Here is a 21,543-nt window from a genome sequence, read left to right as displayed (position 1 = left end):
ATCAACTGTGGTGACTCTCCCTCTCGGTCAGCCCATGAGCTACATTGACCAGAGTACTGCTCTGAGCCCTTGGCAGAAATTTGAGTACAGAGTGCTGATGAGCACTCTTCACGGAGGCACGAACAGCAGTGCGTGGTCAGAAGTTACCACTAGACCATCAAGACCTGCTGGTGTTCAGCCACCTGATGCAGAAGCGTTGGGACCGCATTCAGTTAAGGTAGGAATAATTCTCATTGCCTCATGGCTTTAACATGTTTTCTGCGTAGCAGCTGCGTGTTTGAGAGAGACATCTACTGGCTGAGGCAACAGATTTCATTGCTGTAGGGGTGGTTGAATAATTAGCGTCTGTCCTTTGGCTCAAAAGCATTAGATTCCTTTCCATTTTTTTCCTTTACACCAGCCTCTGGCATTATATTCCAGTTCATTTTCTTCCCTATGCACCTGACTTATTTTGAATATTAAACTTGAATGCTTACTTTTAACTCCCTAATCAGATCAGAAAATGACCTACTACCTTCTCCAAAATTCCAAGACTTCATTAAAATGCTAAGAAGTAGAAGGATTTTTTTTTTGCTGTAATTAAATCTTGTGTATGATTATCAGACTTTTTAAAAATAGCTAAAGAAGAAAAAAAAATAGTGTTGCGTTTCTTCTGATTTACGAAAGAAGAGTCTTACAGGACTACCTAGGAAGTTTTCAATTATTCACATCGTTCTGTTGGGAATGAACTCTAGAGGACAGGATAACTACCATTGTTTTGGCTTGCATACAAACTTCATTCAAGGGAAATTAGTGTAACCAAACAAGAGGGATTTTTGTAGCTTAGAAGCCTCTTTTGTGTAAATACACACATGCTTCCATGGATTCAGTCTTGTACTAATGCCAAAAGTATTGGTACAGTAGCTTGCTCACCAGAGCACAAAACAAAGGACATTTGCATAAGATTGAAGTTCATCTGTTAGATTTATTATTTTTGGTATACATTGTATTTTCAAAAGGTAAACAGAGTGGTGTTACCAATGCGGTCTAAATAGTTCGAGGGTATGAATTTAAACAGGAAACCAATGCTGATTTTTTTTGCTTTGTTCACACATAATTTTAAGCTATGAAAAAAGCTATTCACCATTAGACAAAAAAAAATCCTGAGCTTTTAAAATTACGTTTTAATGTCTAAGGAATTGCATGTTACCTCCACATTAATAGCAAATGAGTTCAGTATGAGTACAATGGTTACCGTAAGAATTAATAATGATCGACCACTAGTAATTGTGATGAATTGCCAGACTGCTTATTGAAGATTTGGGCGATCTGCTTCCAGGACACTGCCCTCTGTGCTTCTGTAACTGTATCTTAATATCCACCACAATTTATAGTAAAGCATTTTTCATGGATTTACCAGAAGCAGCAATGCTGAGTAAACACTAGCCCTAGTTCAATGGCATGCTTACACACATGTCCACGTTTTATTGCATGAGCTTTTACACATTGGCTTCAACTCTGAGCACAAAGAAGTCATCACTGCAACCTTTAAAGCTTCAGTTAATGTGATAAGGGCATAATAATTTTATATCTTACCCGTATTTTTTTCTTTCTCCAAGTGCAGTCAACACCCAATCCTAATTTTAAAAGCCTGTGAGTTATCAGAGGTCTCGTCATTCTTTACTGGATGTCTTTTCTCAAGATCAGAGGTGTGTGCTCAGTTGTAATTTTATTGTCTGTTGCTCAGCTCTAAGATTAAGTAATCTACCAATACCGAAAGTCAGTTTGATCATTTATTTCTTCTGAAACCTGAAATCAGGCAGGGCAGTCTTCACTCCGTAACAATTTAATTTCAATATAACAATGCTTTTTAAATTTCTTTGACTTTCTTGCCGAAGAGTTCAAATGATTTTTTTTCTTCTTCTTCTTCCTCAGTCTGTCATTAACATTCAAAGCTCTTTAAAGCCCTTTAATGTCTACATTGTATGACCTTCTGTAGGAGTGGTGGTCATATTTTGTGTCACTGCTGCTCTTGTATTCTCAGGCTTGTTTTTTCCACCTGGAGACACATATTTGTTTGGTCTGTTAAGACTAATTTCTGTCCAAGATGTTGAAGGCTGGATGTTTTTATTTCCATGACTCAATTTTACTGTTAATTTTTCTTGATTTTAAATATTTAGGTTAAAATGTTCAAAATAATTAAAGGTGGCAGCATTTAATTCAGAAAACTGACTGACTTATATGCCTTTCCAAATATACTCTTTTCTGAGTATCTGTCCTTCAGCAAAATTTCTTTCAGTGTACAGAATATTGGTATCCTTTGCTGATACGGACATAAATTCTTCTAATTTAACTAGTATTTTATTTTACTTAGTGTTGTTTAATTTGATAGTCATCATAATTGGGGGAGAGTTGGGAATACTTGTTACAGTTCCTGTGCAGAGAGTATTCCATGGCTGAGACATTATTTGCTTCTGATTTCTAAGATTCTAAGACTTCTTAAAAATCTTACAATTTCTCTTGTCCAGGACAGCAATTTTTTTGTTTTTATTTTTCTTTTTATTATTATTGTTTATCATATCTTAAAAAATTAAAATAAAGTTAGACATGCAGAAGAGCTCATTGCACTTCATATACTGAAGAGATTATGGACAAAGCTTGCTGCACCCAGTGGTTTTCTTGCCTTCTGCTTGTTTCCAGGTGGGAGCACCAGAGGAAGCGATTGGGATTTCATCTTACTTGTTAGTCTTCTCACAGGTCTGTCAAATGGATTAGCTTGCTAGTGGTGGTGTTTCCTTCTCTTCAATTTTATGGCAAGTTCACATCAGAGTAGGAAGACTCTGCAACCACCCAGTGGGCTGTGCCGTGGCGCTGAGGCTGTCTTGTGGCCCGGGTGAATGTTCTGTACTAGGAGAATACAAGAAAAACAAGGTAGCACCTGTTTTAAAAACATGTGGGGTTTTTGCCCTGCTCTTTCAAACTAGGACGTAGATGTGAATAGCTGCTCTGCAAACCCCTTGTGTCTGTCACCCCAGGGACCCCAGGCGGAACGACTGTGAAATACCATGCAAGGATTGCCACTTAGTGGTTGAAAAGTTTTCCTGTGTGGAAATAGGATGGATCTGGTTTGGGATTGCTTTGTATTGGTGCCTTTAAACTCTGACGAGAGTCCCAGAAAGGCATACTTTCCTTTCAGAGCAGATCAAGCCCACTGCACCAGCAGCACATATATCACCTACGTAGCGTTCAAATCAAATTTGTGGAATCCACTTGTGCTTTACAATGCTCTCGTCTTATTTAGTCTCTACGATGGTAACTCTTGAGCAGAGAATGGAAAACAAGGCGTCTCTTTGGGAGGGAGATTTTAATTACCTCTTGCCCTAGAGAGAGCCGTCCTCCCAGGTTAGAGCGGGAAGTATGGGAAGGGCACTGTGGGAAAGATTAGCGAGAGGCTCCTTTACCAAGCCACGGTTGCAAATCAATAGAGGCTTTCAGCTGTCAGTGCAAGCAATCCCTGAACCATGAGCGCAAATATTTACTTCTATTGAAAACAGAGAGAATTTACAAAAAAAGAGAAACATATTTCCATTCCTTTATTTAGTCATAGAATCAATATAAATGATTTGAGGATGTGGAGAATTCAAAGTGCTCCGGGATAGTACTCACTTGAGTATACAGCTTATTTTCATAGACCAAAGCTTTCACTCTGCAAGGAGGAAAATATCAGCACAGCAGGTCACTCTTGGCATAAACACTTCTGATGTGTGTGTGCTCCTTTAATTTTAATCAGAATGGACCAATATCTCTCCATAACATTTAGCTTGCTTTCTTTTGTGCAACAGAAAGTGTAAAGCTGTCGATAATTTTAAAAGTACTCATTTCTGTGACACCTGCATGATATTTTTTAATATTTGCTGAATTGATAATGTTCATGGTAGCGGAGTATACTGCGCAATAAACTGCTTTTGTGGCTGATTAAATGCCAAAGTGAAGTGGAGGTATTCAGCAACTGCAAAAGCCGTTTATTTAGTATATGCCAATGCCATGAACATTATTCCTGTTACACAAGATTTGCTATACCCTAATGTACAGAAGTATAAAAGAAATTGTTTCCTTTTCTTGTGAAGGTTGCAATTGCTGTGCTGCTTCAATCTCACACTTCACACTGATATGACATTCGGGAATGTAGCTAGCTAGGTTGAGTGGCTTGAGAAAGAGGCTGGTTTACACAGTGAATAATTATTTAAGGAGTTCTTTGTGTATGAAAAGCATTATGTGTCTGGGTACGCTGAGCTAAATTAACTGCAGTATGCAAGTTCTCCAACTTTGGCCATTTAACTTTCAATAGGAAGACTCCCCTTTCACTGCCGTGGTTCTCCCTTGAGGGCTTTGTCCTGGGGAAGGCAAATGCAGTCTTGATTATTGACTTAACTGGAGGCTTGCTGACGCCTGTTTGCCAGTATTGCTCTCCCTCGCTGGCCAGTGCCACCAACCAGACCACTGATAAGACAAGAAGCTGCAGCCATTTCCTGTCATTCTTCACATAACTTCTTTCTCAAGACAGACGTTGGCATGAGCTGTACTTAATCCTGACGTTTCTCTCAAGGGGAAAGGAATTTTTTTTTCTTTTTGATGCTTAGATAGTTTATAAGAGAATGGTTTCATCCTCATTAGATTAAGTACTTTAGTGACATATATTTCTTGTGCCATGCTATTCCTTCATGATAACATCAGTTATAGAAACTTCCTGCAATTTGATTAGATACAAAATGAAAAAAAAAAAAAAATTATGATGTTTTCCTTGACTTGTCTCTTAATATATGTTATATATATTGCCTACTAGAAAGGAAGGGCCGTGGTGATTCTGTAGCACCAAACTGTCTCTCTTCTTTCTAATTTCTTTTTTTGCATATTGATCTCATATCATGTCATTAATTTTCTATGGATTATTTCTTTTTTGTATTTCCTCATGACTTCTCTGACTGAGGAAGGGGTCATAGTCTTTCTAATTCCATTGTCATTCATGTTTGTTGTTACCCTCAGAGATGACAATCACTTAATTTACAGTTCACTTGCCACTCTTTTCTTTGTATAGAAGAAGCTGCAGCAGAGAAAGCTGGTATTCCACCCTACAGATTGAATAATGTCATCAGTTTGCTGCCCACAAGATCTTCAAGAGTTGCAGTCTGCACTCTTGCTTTGCAGAAGATTATTATTTATTGCTACAGAGCAATAAACATTTCTAGTAGCTATTTCTCAAATTTTACTATTAAATTGCATATGCAAGTGAGCAAACACAAATAAGGCTCTATTTTTACAGTTGTCTTCTGTTCTTCATTAGCCCAGGAGCTGGACAGTGGACTGCTAAATGCCTGTCACTTTGCAAATGGGCTGGGACTAAAATATGTGGGAAAAAGATTTCAGCTGTATGGAATGGATACCACTGAAATGTTTAAAGCAGTATACCCTGTAGTTACAGTTTGAGTATCATCCATGAAAAGGAAGGCGTTTTCTTTATCCATTTTCCACTTCCTATGGAGTTACAGTCATAGGCACATGTTCTGGAGTTGGTTTTTGTCTCACACGTTAATGTTTGCTGTGCTGTGAAGCTACTTCTGATTACAGAACATTGGATGCAATGGTAATAACTCCAGAGTCACTGAAGTTGGTGACTAAGAGAGAGGTGATCCTTCAGTGGTTTACCTCTGCAGATCGCTGTGTGGTAGAGCATGAGGCTTTGAAGACCCTTCCTCTCTTCCAGGTTAAAACCCCCTGCCACTATTTCATTCTCAAAATGCTTCAGACTGCAGTTGCCTAAGAACATAATTTGGAGAATACGAACAACCCTGATACCTAGGCCTTGTACACTAAAGGGAGATGCAGGAAGCGCACATAGCAGCTTTGCGCTGGGGAGACAAAAGAGTTTGGACTTTATTCACCACACTCCCAGTTTTATGCAGGTATGTGTGGTGCATTGGGGAAATTGTTTAGGAGTGATCAATCCTTGTGTGAAGATTGCCTTGTAATGCTGCTCAGTGAGAGGTCAGTGAGACCTTGCTTTATTTGCCACATAAGTGCTGCTTGAGCGACTTAGGATACTCCAACACCCATAGGAACAACCTTAACTTGCACACTAGAGGTTTTCCACATTTTAGGGCTGTGATTTCTTGCACAGCTTGCTTATTTGGAACAGATCATACAGTGGGGCTAACTAATCAGGGTTTCATCAGCATTATCCCCCTGCCTTTGATATAGCTTAAACACTTTACTGTAGTAGGTGTTTAGGATCATAAATAGATGTTCTTTCTGGTTTTCCACTACTCAAGCTAAGCGTTTCTAGAAGTTTTTGTATCAGCAATCTGTTACTGCAAACCTGATTGTGCCGTTCTTCTGTGGTAGTGCTTGCTGAAGTTGATGTAATTCATGCGCAAAGTGTATGAGAATAATTATCAGTGACCTCTGTCAGGATTTGCTTTTCTGGTGTGATACTGGCTCTTGATTGAATCCCACTATAATTTCTGTTAAGACAGATAAGAACTCATGAGAAAATTCATCTCCCACCTACTTTTGGGGGGGCTGGGAGGTTGGCAGAGGACTATAGTCCAGTGGCTGGAATGCAGAATTAGGGTAGCAGGTCTTTGTTTTCAGTTTTGCTTTTTTCTGATACATGACTTAGTCTGGGATTTAGTCTTTTCATCTGTAAAACTGGAATAATAATACTTGCAGTTTGAGAGTTACAACGTGCTTTGAGACCAACAGTGAAAAGCTCTCAGTAGTGTGTTTATTACATTCTGTTTCTAGATGTTACAAGCAGTAGCTAGGAGAAATGAGAATAAAATGAAGCCAAACGCACTGATTTAAAAGCAAACTGTTGAAGCCAGGCGTGCACTAGTAAAATAGTTACCCATGTGCCAATGCCTCTCTTCACATAGCTCAGAATTGCAGGGTTCCAACTACTGTCAAAAAAAAAAGGGGAAAAAAAAAATTCCAAGGTTATAACTGTTTAATGGGGGGAAAATGGCTAATTTCTGTGTCTTTAAATTTTGTGGTGGAGAAAATAAGGTGCTTTGATCTTTAAATGACAGCTTCCAGAGTCATTACATTGAATCAGTTAATCTCTCCCAGTAGTTACCTTATTCTCTCTTCCTCATGGGCATCCTCTTTCATGGTCTCCGTGCTGAGCTTCAAATCAATGAACAAACTGTTACTGCTTCCAACACAGCCTGTCTAGTGAGCTTTCCTGCTTTCATGCATTGCCAAGCTCTTACCTCAATCCTTGGCACATCAAAGTGGAGAAGAGGTCCAGCAGCACCACGTGTGTGTTAACCAGGCTGGCTCCATCACCTTCGTTTACACTGTATGGGTCAGGCAGTCCCTTGCCTCTTGACAAGAGAGGTTTGTCAGAGACTGCATGTCCTGTCATTCCCAGGTGACATATGTAATTCAAAGCCGGTCAAGTGACAGAGCAGTGACTGTGAGTATCATTGGTCATCCCTTTATCTAGTAAAAAAAAATACTAACCAAAGCAGTAACTGATCTACATGTGTCTGTATGAGATATCCATGCACCCCCCCAAATAAGTTGCATTCTGTGTTGTTGTGCTGCTGACTGAATATGCTTTTTTGTCCAGCCTGGTCATTTCTCTTTGGAAAAAAAAAAAAAAAAATTGAGAAATTTTCCAGTGTAAGCCCCATGAAGCATCTGTGTTGTGTACAGTACGAAGTATTTTATCTGCTAGTGCACAGCAAATGCTGTGAAGTAACACCTGCAAATTTTTTCAATTTTTACTAGTTAGTGCACGTGCTGTATAAAACTCAGGAGCTGAGGTTCTGGTGCAGCATCTGTTCTCTTGCCCATGTTATTAACTTGTTGCTTTATGTGAAGGGGTTAGAGTATATGGTGAATCTTGTGGAGGTTCTATTAGAGTAATTTTGTGGGTTTAGACATAAAAGTTAGGCATATAAAATGTAATGTAATTAAAAAATAACTCCTCTCTTCCAGGAAATAAAACAAGATTTGGTACAAGGTGAACATTTTTAGACAATTTTCTTTTCTGAGAGGGTAGTACCAGGAATTTTCAAAACATTTGACATATAGTTCTTTTATTAGAAGCCACTTGCATTAAGCAACAAGAAAGAGGGGTGGTTTTTTCACTCATAATGACAGATATACTGTATTAATATTCCTAGAAAAGGCCTAGAGTATATTATCTTTAGTCATACTTCACTGAGGCAGAATTTCAGGGTAGGTGCTACACCTCAAAAAAGAATAACATAACAATGGTTGCAGAAATTAGTGTTTTGCTGTAGTGTGTCAGACCTTAAAGTCTTCCAGCAACTTCACAGGTACGCCCCTGAAAAGAAAAGTGAACCACGTACATACCCCTCTTTCTGTGACATGCATTCTGTACAATGCATCCCGTGTGTGCAGTACGGTAGCAACAAAAAGCATTGGGGTTGGAAATTTCACCTGAACTTCACTGACCTGAATGCTCTCTATCTGCACTTGAAAACAACATTTTCTGTTGTCTGTGCTAATCATCCATTCTCCTCTGCTTCCTAAGCTTATGGCTAGAACACGTGGACTAATTCAAAATGAGAGTTTTGCTCAATGTCTGTGAGAATGGTGCAGAATTGATTCCTACCTTCTGTGAAATTTTGCATTGCTTTATCAATAGCATTTTCTTTATTTGTTTGATCATGATTTGGGGCCAGAAGTATCAGAAATCTGAATACGGCATTTGATAATTAGCCAGAGCTAAGCCTTTCCTATGTGGACACCAATAATCTTATTTGTGTTGCCTTTACTCAAGATCACCCTGTTTCTAATTCTCTGTTTAATAGTATTCCAGATTCTGTTATCAAAATCCTTCAGCTTTCTCCAGTACTTTGCTGCCAGGTTTCTTACAAGTCTGACGGCCTAAGAGGTCCTTCTATACCTAAGATATAACATTTCCTAATCCCCAAGGGTCCTTTAAAAATCATTTTATAAATCAAGATTCTCTGTTTCCATGGCCATGTGTAATTGTGCATATACCTTTTTAAAGATACTTACTTTGGAGGCTGGAGAGAATTAAGGAAAAAGTTCAACTTAACTTAAACTGAAGTATCTTCGTATTACTATTTAACACTTCAGTATTATCTTTGTGCATTTTATTCTGCACATACCTTGATCTAGGTTTTCTCCATTTCTGTGTCCTTTTCAGTGTTGGATTCAGTCCTTAATTAACCCATGCCTGGGAGGAAAAGAGACAGCAATTGTTAGAGAAGAGTGGGTCAGTAGCAAGGGAAACAGTCCCAGGGATGAGCAAAGCCAAGCTGGTATCCATCCTACACTGGGACTTCCAGGGGAGGATAGACTGGTAGATGCTCTTACACTACCTTTAGGAAACTGAGATTCTTAATACAGTTAAATGTCCTCGTTGTGTCAGTCTGAAGTCCCCTCTGTCATGACACTGTGGCAAAATGCCTTAAAAAAGAACGGATGACATCCTTGCACTTTACGGTACAATGATTTGGGTGTGATTCCTCACTGGAGCTGGTAAGAATAAATATATAGAATAATATACTTAAGAAAAACTTTAAAAAAAACCCTAACCACCGAACCTCAGTTTAGCAAGAGTAAAACCACAGTAAGTGTAGCAGTATGTATGTATATATATAACATGAATTCTGTATGTAACTTCCAATTTTTTTTGTGATAAAGTTTTCTCAGCATAATTTTTTAATTCTAAAAATGGAGAATTGTGCCTGATTTGTCTGATAGTTACCACTGTAATTTATTACTGAAACATAAAAGGGAAAACCTGCATATTTCATCATATAAAGAGTGTGGACAAATCTTGTTTCTCATAGGAGCTAATGCAGTTACACTTTTCAGAAAATTGTACAAACACAAAATAAGATTTCTTTTTACTCTGCCACTAATAGATGAGTACACCAGGTAATACACCATAAGAAAATAAATGACAGTTAGTGGTACTTATGATAATTAGTGTACTTTTGCTAATGCATCTGAACATCTCACAGAATTTTGAGTGACGTGGAGCATTCACATTTTACTGGTGAATAGTAGATTTTCCAATGGCAACAAATGTTACTGCAATCCCCACTAAAATTAAAGGAAGATAGACTTCTAACTGATGTACCTTTAAAAATCAAAATTCAGTTACCCGGGAAAGGTTATACACTGAGTCTGTCTTGATGCATCTTGCTAATGCATCTGAACATCTCACAGAATTTTGAGTGACGTGGAGCATTCACATTTTACTGGTGAATAGTAGATTTTCCAACGGCTACAAATGTTACTGCAATCCCCACTAAAATTAAAGGAAGATAGACTTCTAACTGATGTACCTTTAAAAATCAAAATTCAGTTACCCGGGAAAGGTTATACACTGAGTCTGTCTTGATGAAGAAAGAAAAGCACATCTTGAGATCACGCTTGCATCCATTTGTGGCATGGTTTGTCCATATTTCTGCATTCTGACTGAAAGAATTCTGTTACTTTAATATTTTTTCCCTTCCTCCCTCAGGTCTCATGGGAACGTCCTCTGATACAAAATGGTGAAATCCTTAACTATGAGATTCGCATGCCTGATCCACGCATTGTCATTACTGGGAATACTTCATCATCATTAAGTCATTTGGTGACTAATCTTATACCCTATACAAACTACTCGGTCACTGTAATAGCTTGCTCCGGAGGCGATGGCTTTCTAGGAGGCTGCACAGAGAGTTTGCCTACCAGCGTGACTACTCCTTCAACAGTTCCTCAGGGTGTTAGTCCATTGTCTGTGACTCCAGTCAGCGAGTCCTTTATTGTCATTTCTTGGCAGCCACCGCTAAGGCCGAACGGTCCTCATCTGAGGTAAGCTTTTAGTTGCAACTGAGATGGCAGTTTTCTTCTCCTTACCTGACTCACAAAAATTCTGGGTGATGCAAACTTTATGATGTGATCTCTTCATTTCTGACCTTTTGAAGTTCCTCTTCAGGGATCAGGAGTCCATGAATGGACTTATGGAAAGCGCATATGTCTAGAAGCAGATAGCAAGGTGAGCTTTGAATTGTTTTGAACTTACGAGGAGCCAGGATTATTTAGTGCAAGTGTGATGTCTGTACTGTGGCATTTACTTTGCAGAACACATTCAGGAAGGCAGTGGGTCTTTCATGTCAGTGCTGTCTGAAGAGCCATCACAGGATATTTGCAAAGTCATAACTGGTTGGGGCTGCAGCATCAGCCACCTTTTGGTGGTCAGTTCAGGGTGCACGTTCCACCAACAAAATGACAAATGTGAGATCTCTGTGAACATAAATATTTAACATAGCCAATATTCTCAGTACTCTGTGGGGATTATTCCACATAAAGAGAAAGTGACCATTTGGAAGTGTGATGACATGAAACAAGCTTAACTGATTAATAAATTGCAAACGAGAGAAAAATGGAAGTTAAAATGCTACAAGTTTGGGGGCAGAGACAAAATGGAAAATGCAAGCAAGTGCTGGGTATAGGAGGCTGGATTTTACCACAGCAATTAGAGAAAGGTGTCTCTTTGGACATTTGTCTAGAGTGATGGGGTGAGTGTCTTCACTTGAATCTGTTGATTACTGAGTTTCTGTGTATGTATATAAAAAAATATGGATTTGAGTGCACGAAGATTTATAAAGACAAATGCATCTTTATACATACACAAAAATGTCAAACATCTTTCATTCTATTGCTTTAGCATAGTGTGAAACATTGTGCATGGAATTATATCTCTCTATATCTTCTGGTTAGTAACTCTCTTCTAGGTGCACTGATGGGTTCAATAATTATCATGTAATGCCATTTCAGTTGCATATGTTATTACAGCACAGTAGCTTGACTCTTTCTTCAGGCTTAATTAGGGCACACTACAACTGAATGAAATGATGATTGCTCTACAGTAAAATTTGAAGTTTTTGAAAAGCAGTCTCTGTTATTCTGGGGTTAACAACATGACCATTTTACCATAGATTATTGAAGTAATTCAGCACGACCTACATCTGCAGACTTCATTTCCTTCATGGTGTGCCATGCTGCCCTCAACAAGAACAACCACTGAAGCAGCTGCTCTGTGCAGCATGATGGAGCAAGAAGTCTGTAGCAAGCAGAGTAGCAGCAGCAGCTGCCAGTGGGGGTGATCTACACATGATCACCATTCAGTGTTCAAAAAGATTTTGATGTTTTTCATGACTTGTCTATGAAATATATTGGACAGAATATGCCAGGACTATTCCTAATAAAACTGTAATGATCTGTCTTTGGGTTCTGTTGACATTGATGAACCATTCGTGTGAGAGTTGTTCTTGGGTATAAAGTCATCTGAACGTTTTGATTGAGTTGGACTTTAAGTAATTGTTACTATTTAATTTCTGAGGTTATACTCCCAACTTCTGCAGTAATTTGGTTTGGCATCACTAAGGTCAGTGGCACAACGTTGATTTATACCTCTTAAGGATTATTCCCCAAACTTAAGGATGAAAGTTGTTGGAAGTCATGCACATACATCCTAGCTGCCAGGGAGCATAGGAAGTCTCCGCTGTCTTGTAAGAGAGCTTCTCAGTTGGTTTCTGGTTTTGAAGCAATGCAAAATCATGGTATGCAGTACCTATTAAATACCGTCTTAATTCAAGGTCTCAAATCTGGAATGGCATTGTCCAACATTTCCTCATCAGACCGGAGATGATCTTAACATTAAAAAGATAAGTGTCAAATTGCACATGAAGCCAGTGGTCAGAAACATCATGGCAATGGGGTGGTGATCCACACCAAGGCATTCTGCAGAATGCTTAAACACGGAAGGAAACATTTTCACAAATAAGTTCTTAAAGTGAGAGTCTTTAAGATCTGCCTGAGTATCCACACACTTTTGGCTAGAATTTAACAGTAACACTTTTCCAAAATGGGGGGCAGGGAAAGGATGATACACAGCAGCTCAGCACTTTAGAGACTCAAGTTGCGCATTTAAGTGAATATGTATGTGTATGACCCTACTTTGCTGGGCATCTGTGGAAACACTATTGCAACTACAGTTTGATGAAAACTGCAGCTGACCATTGAAAGCAATTCCAGAGTGGTTCTATAACTGGTTGGAAGCGTGCAAACACCTGGTGCCTTAAAAAAAGAAAACACCACCATCAAACTGAAACAAAAGCCCTATTAAAAAACTCCTGTGAAATGTAATAAAGAATAGTAATTCTAAAGATTTTGAACTCTATATAATTTTTTTTTCCTTTAGAGTATAGTTTTCTACATAATCCATAGAATGATTAGGAAATGCAAAATATATTATCCCCTTTGGTTTGTGTAGACATGAAGAAATTTAATCTCTGATAAATTCCATAAACTTTTTATGTAAAAGATGACAAAGTGCGAATGATGCGGAATGGGTGGATGTCATCTGAATCAGGTAGTCCCATGGCTGACCTGATGAAAGATGGGTTTAGCTGCCCTGCTGTTTGGAACATACACAGGAATACAACTTCAGATACCAACTAAAGCCAGGATGAAATAGTTTGGTCTTTCAAGCTCACATCATGAAAGGCTACCCAAATACAAAGGTGCCTTGTTAAGGTCTACAGATGGAACAGTTAGCTTGTTCTACGCCTGTTTGTCACCCAGAATTTACACTGTAGTTATTTGCAAACACACGTTAAACACAAACGCACACTTAAGTTGTCACTACCAGTAAAATAGTAATAGCAATGCGATATGTTTCAGCACATTTGCAAGAGAGAGACATTGTCATTTCATATTCTGGAGCAGTCTGTGCACATCAGATGGCATCAGTCAAGTCTGTGTAAGACACTGTTACCAGGCTATTTGGACTTGATCTTCATAGCATTTCCACAAGTTTAAAATCTGTATATCATTAAATAAACTCATTCTTTCAAATGAAAGTGCTTCATTTTCCATTTTCAAAGTAGGTTTTTTAAGTAATTAAATGTTTTAAATCATGAAACATTAAAAAGAATGCCTATCTCAGAAAGTTTACAGCTGTAAAAACAAAATAATGTGTGGCTTTAAAAAAAAAACTGATTTTTTTTTTTGTGTAATAACATTAGTTGAGATAATCCTGGTGTTCTGCTTGTCTTTTGTGTTAGATATGAGCTCCTGAGACGTAAAATCCAGCAACCACTTGCATCAAATCCCCCTGAAGATTTAAATCTGTGGCACAATATTTACTCAGGAACTCAGTGGTTTTATGAAGATAAGGGTCTTAGCAGGTGAGATTACAAAAACTATAAAAACAAATGCTGGCATTTTGTATAGTGTGTGTTTAATAGTTCAAAGTATTTCTTGTGTCTTTATGTAGTGAACATATTAATTATGTAATGAAATATTTTTTTGTCATCATCTTTGGTATTAATCATTCTAATATGCAGGGATTTATTATTAGTCTGTCATTCTTGACTTATATATTGCTTTGCTCTGAAAAACAAATGAAAATAAAGATCTTGTGAAATTTTAGCATTGATATGCTCATACAACCAAACCGTTTAGATTTATGTGTACATATGCTCTAATTTTGTGTGTTGGCAAAGTAGAATTTTTTCTACTGCCACAGCACAGGCAGAATGACTGTTTGAGAAGTCCTAGCTGGGAAACACTCGAAACTTAGTTTCAGCATTGTTTTTCTTACCTGGTTTTAAAGTGCAAATTAACGATTGCTTTAATATCTCCAAAGGCAAGAGGAGAATTTATCACACTCTGAGCAGATCTAATTTAAAGGCAGCTTTGTGTTAGCTTCATTACGGTTAAATGCAGAGTGTTGAAAGTGGGGAAATGGAGGGTGGGTTCTGTTTCTCAGTATGTTACCGAGCTCCTGTGTGACATAGAGCAAGGCATTTGCTCTTGATCAGCCTTAGCTTCCACCTCTCACAGTCAAGGCTACCACCTTCAAGACAAGCAAACACACACATTAGGAACCTGTAACAGAAGACACAACATATATTCTGCATTGGTTTTTTGTAGGTAAAGTCTTGGGAAAATGTTCATCACTGGTTTCATATTGATGTGTTCTCTGTGCTTGTATGCTGGCGTGCTTTATGAGGATTGCATGTCAATCATTGGCCCTCAAATATCTGTATGTTGCTTCTACTTACTTTGGTAAAAGCTGTGTGAGCATCCCTCCTGAGCACGACATGAACCAGCAGAATGTGACCTCCGCTCCAGACTGTTGTATAGACCAAAGCAAGCCTCTGCCTCTGGCTTGGTGCTGCCTACTTGCTGAAAGTCACCGCCCATTTTCATCCATTGTGAGAACTGATCATGGAAATGTTCTTTTCCTCAATCCTGCCCAAGTGTCCGTTTCTCTCTTAGCCCATGTTTGAAATTCTACATATATTTTCCTTTGGGTTTAGTTTAACCCATTTCAGCAGCGCTGATGTGTGCAGCAGTTCTGTTAGCAGTTCAGAAGGGGCAATAAATTCTGATAGGGTCTTAGTGACAAGTCATTAGGCACAATGACCTTTTGAGTTGAATGACCTATCTAACCCTTGGAAACACCTGAACACTTCTTTTAGGGAGGGTTCTGCAATCTGCAGCTATGTTTTTGCAGTCAGTAACTCAGGATGAGTGTTTGGCTGGAGAGAAGGTGCTGCAGAGACATGCAAGCCTTATTTTTCACAGAAAAAAAAAATTCCACATATCAGCATCTATTTTCATTTGTGTTATGTTTTAAGCATGTTTCAAAATTAAAGAATTGACATTATATTTCTGCCAGAAGTCTATTTTCACTATGATTTTTTTCAGATAGCTTTTTCATTTCCAGTAGGCTAAGCCAAACTTCTTTTACTTTCAGTGTTGGAAATATGGATCAGAAATGAATCTCAAATTCTCATCATTAATTGCAAGAATAGATTCCATTTGTCTTTGCTTGCACCTGTGCTACAGTGTCCAAGAAAATACTACATGTTTGCAAGTGATGGAAAATGCAGAGAGGGAAATAAGCTGTATTATGTATATTGTCATGGGTCTTCTACAATGCTTATCATTACAGTTGGAGCTAGTGAGCTCCCATGAGTTTGCTGTCTTCTCAGTGGGACTGTTAAAGCTTAACTCTTTTGAAAATCAGACTGAATGGTTACGTAACATTGGGTGCTATAGTAAAGCAGTAAAAAAAAAAAAAGTAAATATACTATGTGAGAGACATTTCTTTTTGCAGAGAAATCTCTAAATATTAGGCATTTACTGTATGTTCTTTTTTCATGTTTGTAGACATTTATCCCAAAGTGCTGCAGCTTCACTGAAAATTTCAACAAGATGATCTTATGTTTCTGTGATTACACAGTTTTAGGGGGGACTTTTTATGATGGAATTAATTTTGAGATTATGAAATCCTGCTTAAAATACATTAATATGCCATTTGATATAGAGACGAAATTATGGAGTGACAGTCGCTTGGTTTACTAAATGTGCATGAAGTATTTAATAAATCTGTGTAAGTCAAATGTACAGAGTTCTGAAGAAAATTATTAAATGAGTTTGCATTCCTAGGTGCTTTTTTAAAATGTTTTTGTAGTGGGAGAGCCCTGGCTGTGTGGTGAATCACTTTTACAAATGAGACTCTGCAAGTTAAAATCAATGGGTTTCCCAAAAGAGGAAAAAAGCCTCATTTGATTAAATTCTGATCCAAATTTTGGCAGGTTGCCACTGCTGTAATTACATATTGAATTGAGCTATAATCTCTCAACACCTCAGAAGCTACAACTATGAAGAAATGAAATAATGTGGTTTATTTTTGTTTCCACGTTAATGGTGCTGAATTATTTCCAAAAAATAGACACCACTTATAGAGTCTTCGTTGGTGCAACCTGTGCAGCTGCACTTGTTGCGGGGGGCGGGGGAGAGAAACAACAAAACTTTGGCACAGGCAGAAGGTTTACAGCAAACATTTTTGACGTCTGCATTTTTTCGTTCCATTTAATTATTTTTAAAATGTCTTAGGTACACAACATACGAGTACAAGCTCATAGTGCACAACGAGGTAGGATATACATCAAGTGAAGAAGTGATAGCTACTACATTAGCGGGATTACCAGAGAAAGGAAGTATCCTCATTGCACGTGCTGTTAATCATACCGCTGTAGAAGTGGAATGGTCAAAACCAAGTAAGTGTGCTTAGTATTTATTCCAGTAACTAGATGTTAACCTGCCATCACTTATGTTGGTCTGCCTTGCTCTCATAGGAAACACAGTCCTTGTCTTGATTTATAATATACCTAAGTGTCCTTGAAAGGAGAGGAAAGAAATAGGAAAAAAAAATGTGCACGTTTTGCTATTTCTTACTCATGTTTGTATTTATTATATACTATTTCTGCAGAATGAGAATAGTGAAAGTGAAGAAATAGTTAATGCAAGCTCATGAGAAATCTATAAAGTAGTAGTACACAAAATCCTGTGTCTTTGTGGTATATTTCATCTCTTTGTATAAAAATTTACGTATACATTCCTTCAGGATGAGAGGATCCCCTTTCTCTCTCTTTTTGCTCTGCTCCTCAAAATGAATTTAGCCAATTTCTCTAGTTGGTTTGCTAATAGCAGTGGGGAATTTCTTCATGACTTCCATGCAAATGATTTTATAAGGACTGGGTGCTGAATTGCAACAAATGTAGTCTATTTTATAATTGCATGCCTGAAGTAAGCATGCTTATAAAAACTGACAAATGTAATAGATCTGAAGCAGCTCACTGAAGTTTCATTACCTTAGTAATCTAAGCCCCTGACCTTCTAGATGTAGGTAATGCAATCTGGTTTTATTTTCATTCATACCTTAGAAATTTCCTCCATATATGTTTGTGAATACAAAGGTTAAACACCAAGACAGGGCCATTCATTATTTGAAAACCTTATCACATTTTATTACTTCTTATGCTGCAATAAGCATATTAACTGTTTTGTATACCCATGTTTCATTTTTTCATAATGTTAGTTTTCAAATTATTTTCTGTTTTCTTTGGGAACTTGGCAGTCCTTAATGTAGGTTGCCTCGCTATCTTTCTTTTCCTGCAAAACCACTGAAGGTTTCTGACTTCTAAGGATTGGGGACTTGTATCTCTACCACTTAAAATAAAAATAACGTATCACTCTTGATTAAGAATTTCTATGACAAAACCATGTATTATTAAATCTGAAAATATGCTTTTGGCTTTTATCAATGCTCTTTCCCAGTCAGCTGAGTCCTGTTCAGTGGTACAGTGTGTCATCTAAAGCAATATGTATTAGTGCTTGAAGTTTTTCTCATAATTATTCTTTGCATCTCGATGCCTACTGGAAAAGCAGTCGCATTTGATCGGATCTGAACTTAAACTGTTTGACAAAGGACAGATAAGATAAGACTACATCTGGGTTACTAAAATGGAGAAGCAAGGCTTGCCTGGAATCCTCGTTTATCCACCTAGCTCAGCCAGTGACTGTCCTTCCCTGTGTAGCCAGAAAATCGTACTGGGTTTTTTTTTCTTCCTTTCACTGGGGAAGCTAGTGTTGGGCAAAAGACATTTTAGGAAGAAATGTGAGGAGTTCTTTTTTCCCCCGTCAATATAATGCTTCTGAGTGTATTACAGCTTTACATGTAGATGACGTTATCATGCTTGTTCTAAAATAATAACACTGCAGATTTTCATTTTCACTATGGCCAAAAGGCCGTCTCTGTAAAGTTGAATGCAACTATAATTTAAGACATAGGCACTTGCCCCTTATTCAGGGCTGGAGGACTAACACAGGAATTCAGTACTTTTGGGGTGGGGGAGCGTTGTTCGAAGGGAAGGGGCAAAAAAGGGAAAAAATCTTTGAGGTTTCCATCTTAAAGTAGTACCATAGAGCCACTGGATTTGCTCTCTTCCTTCTCTCTGGGTGAAAGCTTGCCTTTCGCAGTGGCAAGCTGCGAGCTCCGCGCACCTCTGCTAGCAGTGGGTTTCACCTATTAATGTGGTTACCTCACTGGTAACCATGATTCCATTGACATCATGGGGACATCTAGAGAAATAAAGCTTTCTCCAGTATTAGATAGGATGATGAACTGTTAACGATTTTGACAAGTTTGGAAGAGCAGTCTGCACCTCTGCTTATCAGGGTGAAATTGAAGGCACTTGATGGAATTTTTGCCTTTTTTTAAATAAGGGGGTCTGCATAAAGTTTGTTCTTTTTCTCCACAATAAATGTTGTTGATAAGAAACTTGCTGACTGAATATTCCCCAGTTGATCTCCCAATGTTTTTCCTCTCTTTTCTTAGCACTACAAGATTTGCAAGGAGACGTTGCATATTACACCCTCTTCTTGAATTCTACTGATGATAATAGATCTCTGAGGATCCAGGCTGATGTAAACTCTACAGTCATAGGTGATTTGCAGCCCAACACAGAGTATCAGATATTTTTTCAAGTGTCTAATGGAGCCCACAGCATCAACAGTGAAGTTGTGCATGTGACTACCTCAGATGGAGGTTGGTTAGCAGCGAATGTGTCTTGGCTTAAAATCTGAGAATGAAATTGATTGATTTTTGTTAGGGTTGAGATCAGTCATCCTTCCATTATAAAATTTCCGGTATAAAAGGAAAAAGGGCTAAAACGCTAAAATGCTTAAGTGCTGGTTGTCATCATGTGGTAGATCAATAAACGGTCCCACTGAGACAGAAGCAAAAGCTCTAATAGCAGATATTAACCCAGTTTGTTCTCATCTTCTCCTGCACACTCCTATCTGTGTGCACTGAGTTTGGAACTGAGTTCATATCAATAAACGGTGGAATTTAGAAACAATTAATGGGTTTTTTAAAAGATTTGCTCTGTGAAGCGATGTGCTTTTTGACATGACAGTCATACACAGGGCCTTTCCTGAGTCACCGGAAACTCTAGGTGAGTTCAGCCTCTAAGAGAACTCTGAGTCATTTCTATGCCAGTGGGCAAATGCGGGGAGGAGGGAGGGGATATAAAATAAAAAAATAATTGTGAATCTGAAATGTGTTTAGAATGGTCTTTCTAATCTTTTTGCTTTATAAAGTCTCATTATAAACATTATAATATCATTACCTCAGAAGCAAGTGTTCCAGGTCATTAGCAAAGCACTTTAAGTGAGGATTCCATTTCCTTTCTCATGCCAAAGGTCAGCACCTTTTGTTTATAAAATAGAATCGATCGCAAGGGCAATTTTTCAACTGGTAAAGATGGGTTCTTATGATAAAAATAGGTCTTTGCATGGTTATTTCTGACATGCTTAGATAATTATGTAATTTAACGCTAAGGAAGGTGGGGTTTTTTTTATTTTTTTAAGTAAGTGTTAGGCTTCATCATCACCTATAGTAATCAACATTCAAAACCATTTACATAATGACAATATTGCATATTGCTTCATATTACTTCAGCTATGAGGCTGATAACGTCACGTTCCACCAGACACAAAGAGTTTTGGTCTCAGGTTTTGCTTTAAAAGCAAAATGCTCTGTTTTTCTCTTTTTTTTTTTTTTTTTGGAAGAATTAGGATTGGGGGAGACATAAATATAATGTTTGTATGTTGGCAGTGCAGATGGGTGAATAATTTATCATCATATCTCACTGGCCACATACTACTGATGATTGACACTATGCTGCTGGTAAAAAGCATTTTACCATCAGCTCTTATGGTTTCTAACTGAGAGTATAATAAGCCAATTTACAGAAGACTACAGACTGTGATAACTTCATCAGAGGAAAGCAGATAAGCAGTGAACCCTTTGCTAAACCTAAATACTAATCTGCATTTGGTTAAACAAGTGCTTTTGCAGAGACAGCTGGAGTTTATTCAGCTTCTTCCTTTATTTCTAGAGCCTGAGGGCATGTTCCCTCCAGAGGTTGTCATCATCAACAGTACAGCTGTACGTGTCATCTGGACATCGCCTTCAAACCCAAATGGTGTTGTCACGGAGTACTCTATCTTTGTAAATAATAAGCAGTACAAGACTGGAATGAACGAGCCGGGGTCCTTTCTTTTAGCAGATTTGTCTCCATTCACTGTATATGATATACAGGTTAGAATATCTTTTCTGGGTTGTGAAATGTACTTTAATTTTACATAAAATATATGTATTTCCAAGCGGAATATCATTTCATGGATTTCTTGACATACATGAACATATATTGCACTGTTTGTTTTTGTGTATGTACATACAAGGCAGAAATTTATTTTCAGCATATTTTAGGTCTGTGTACACTTTTCATAATACAAATTTCCATTATCTTTTTTCAAACCATCAAAACTCCATTTACGTTCCCCTAAATGCTATGTGCTACAACATTAGCAAAGCCTCACCATATATTACAAAGAGGCAAAGACTCTACTCCTACTCATTAAAAGAAAATTGCAATTGTTTTAGAAACATCAGGCATGCATAATATATCAGCACAGAGAAATAATGATATTGCATTTGTCATCCTTTTATCATTTTTTTCCCTCCTCATCCTTCTGAGGAGGAAGCAGAGCTGATCTCTGAAATCAAGTAGTACTTTTTATGCTGTTAATAAGTACAATATTTTTTTCTTTGCTTTTTCCTTTCTCTTTCTCTATCTTTGC

General features: G+C 37.9%; 1 protein-coding gene across 1 annotated transcript in view; it reads left to right on the top strand.

Annotated features, from left to right (window-relative positions):
• USH2A (usherin) overlaps positions 1–21,543 on the top strand; it is a 396,138-nt gene that overhangs the window by 265,394 nt on the left and 109,201 nt on the right. Inside the window, exons 40-45 of the mRNA XM_075749252.1 lie at positions 1–217; positions 10,514–10,848; positions 14,106–14,228; positions 16,951–17,114; positions 19,235–19,444; positions 20,799–21,001. The exon at positions 1–217 is cut by the window's left edge and continues 412 nt beyond it. Of these exons, the coding sequence (XP_075605367.1) occupies positions 1–217; positions 10,514–10,848; positions 14,106–14,228; positions 16,951–17,114; positions 19,235–19,444; positions 20,799–21,001 (1,252 nt within the window). The remainder of the gene's footprint in view (positions 218–10,513; positions 10,849–14,105; positions 14,229–16,950; positions 17,115–19,234; positions 19,445–20,798; positions 21,002–21,543) is intronic.

The sequence above is a fragment of the Balearica regulorum genome, chromosome 3, assembly GCF_011004875.1.
Source record: "Balearica regulorum gibbericeps isolate bBalReg1 chromosome 3, bBalReg1.pri, whole genome shotgun sequence".
Lineage (NCBI taxonomy): Eukaryota > Metazoa > Chordata > Aves > Gruiformes > Gruidae > Balearica > Balearica regulorum.
This window is presented reverse-complemented; position numbering and strand designations above follow the sequence as displayed.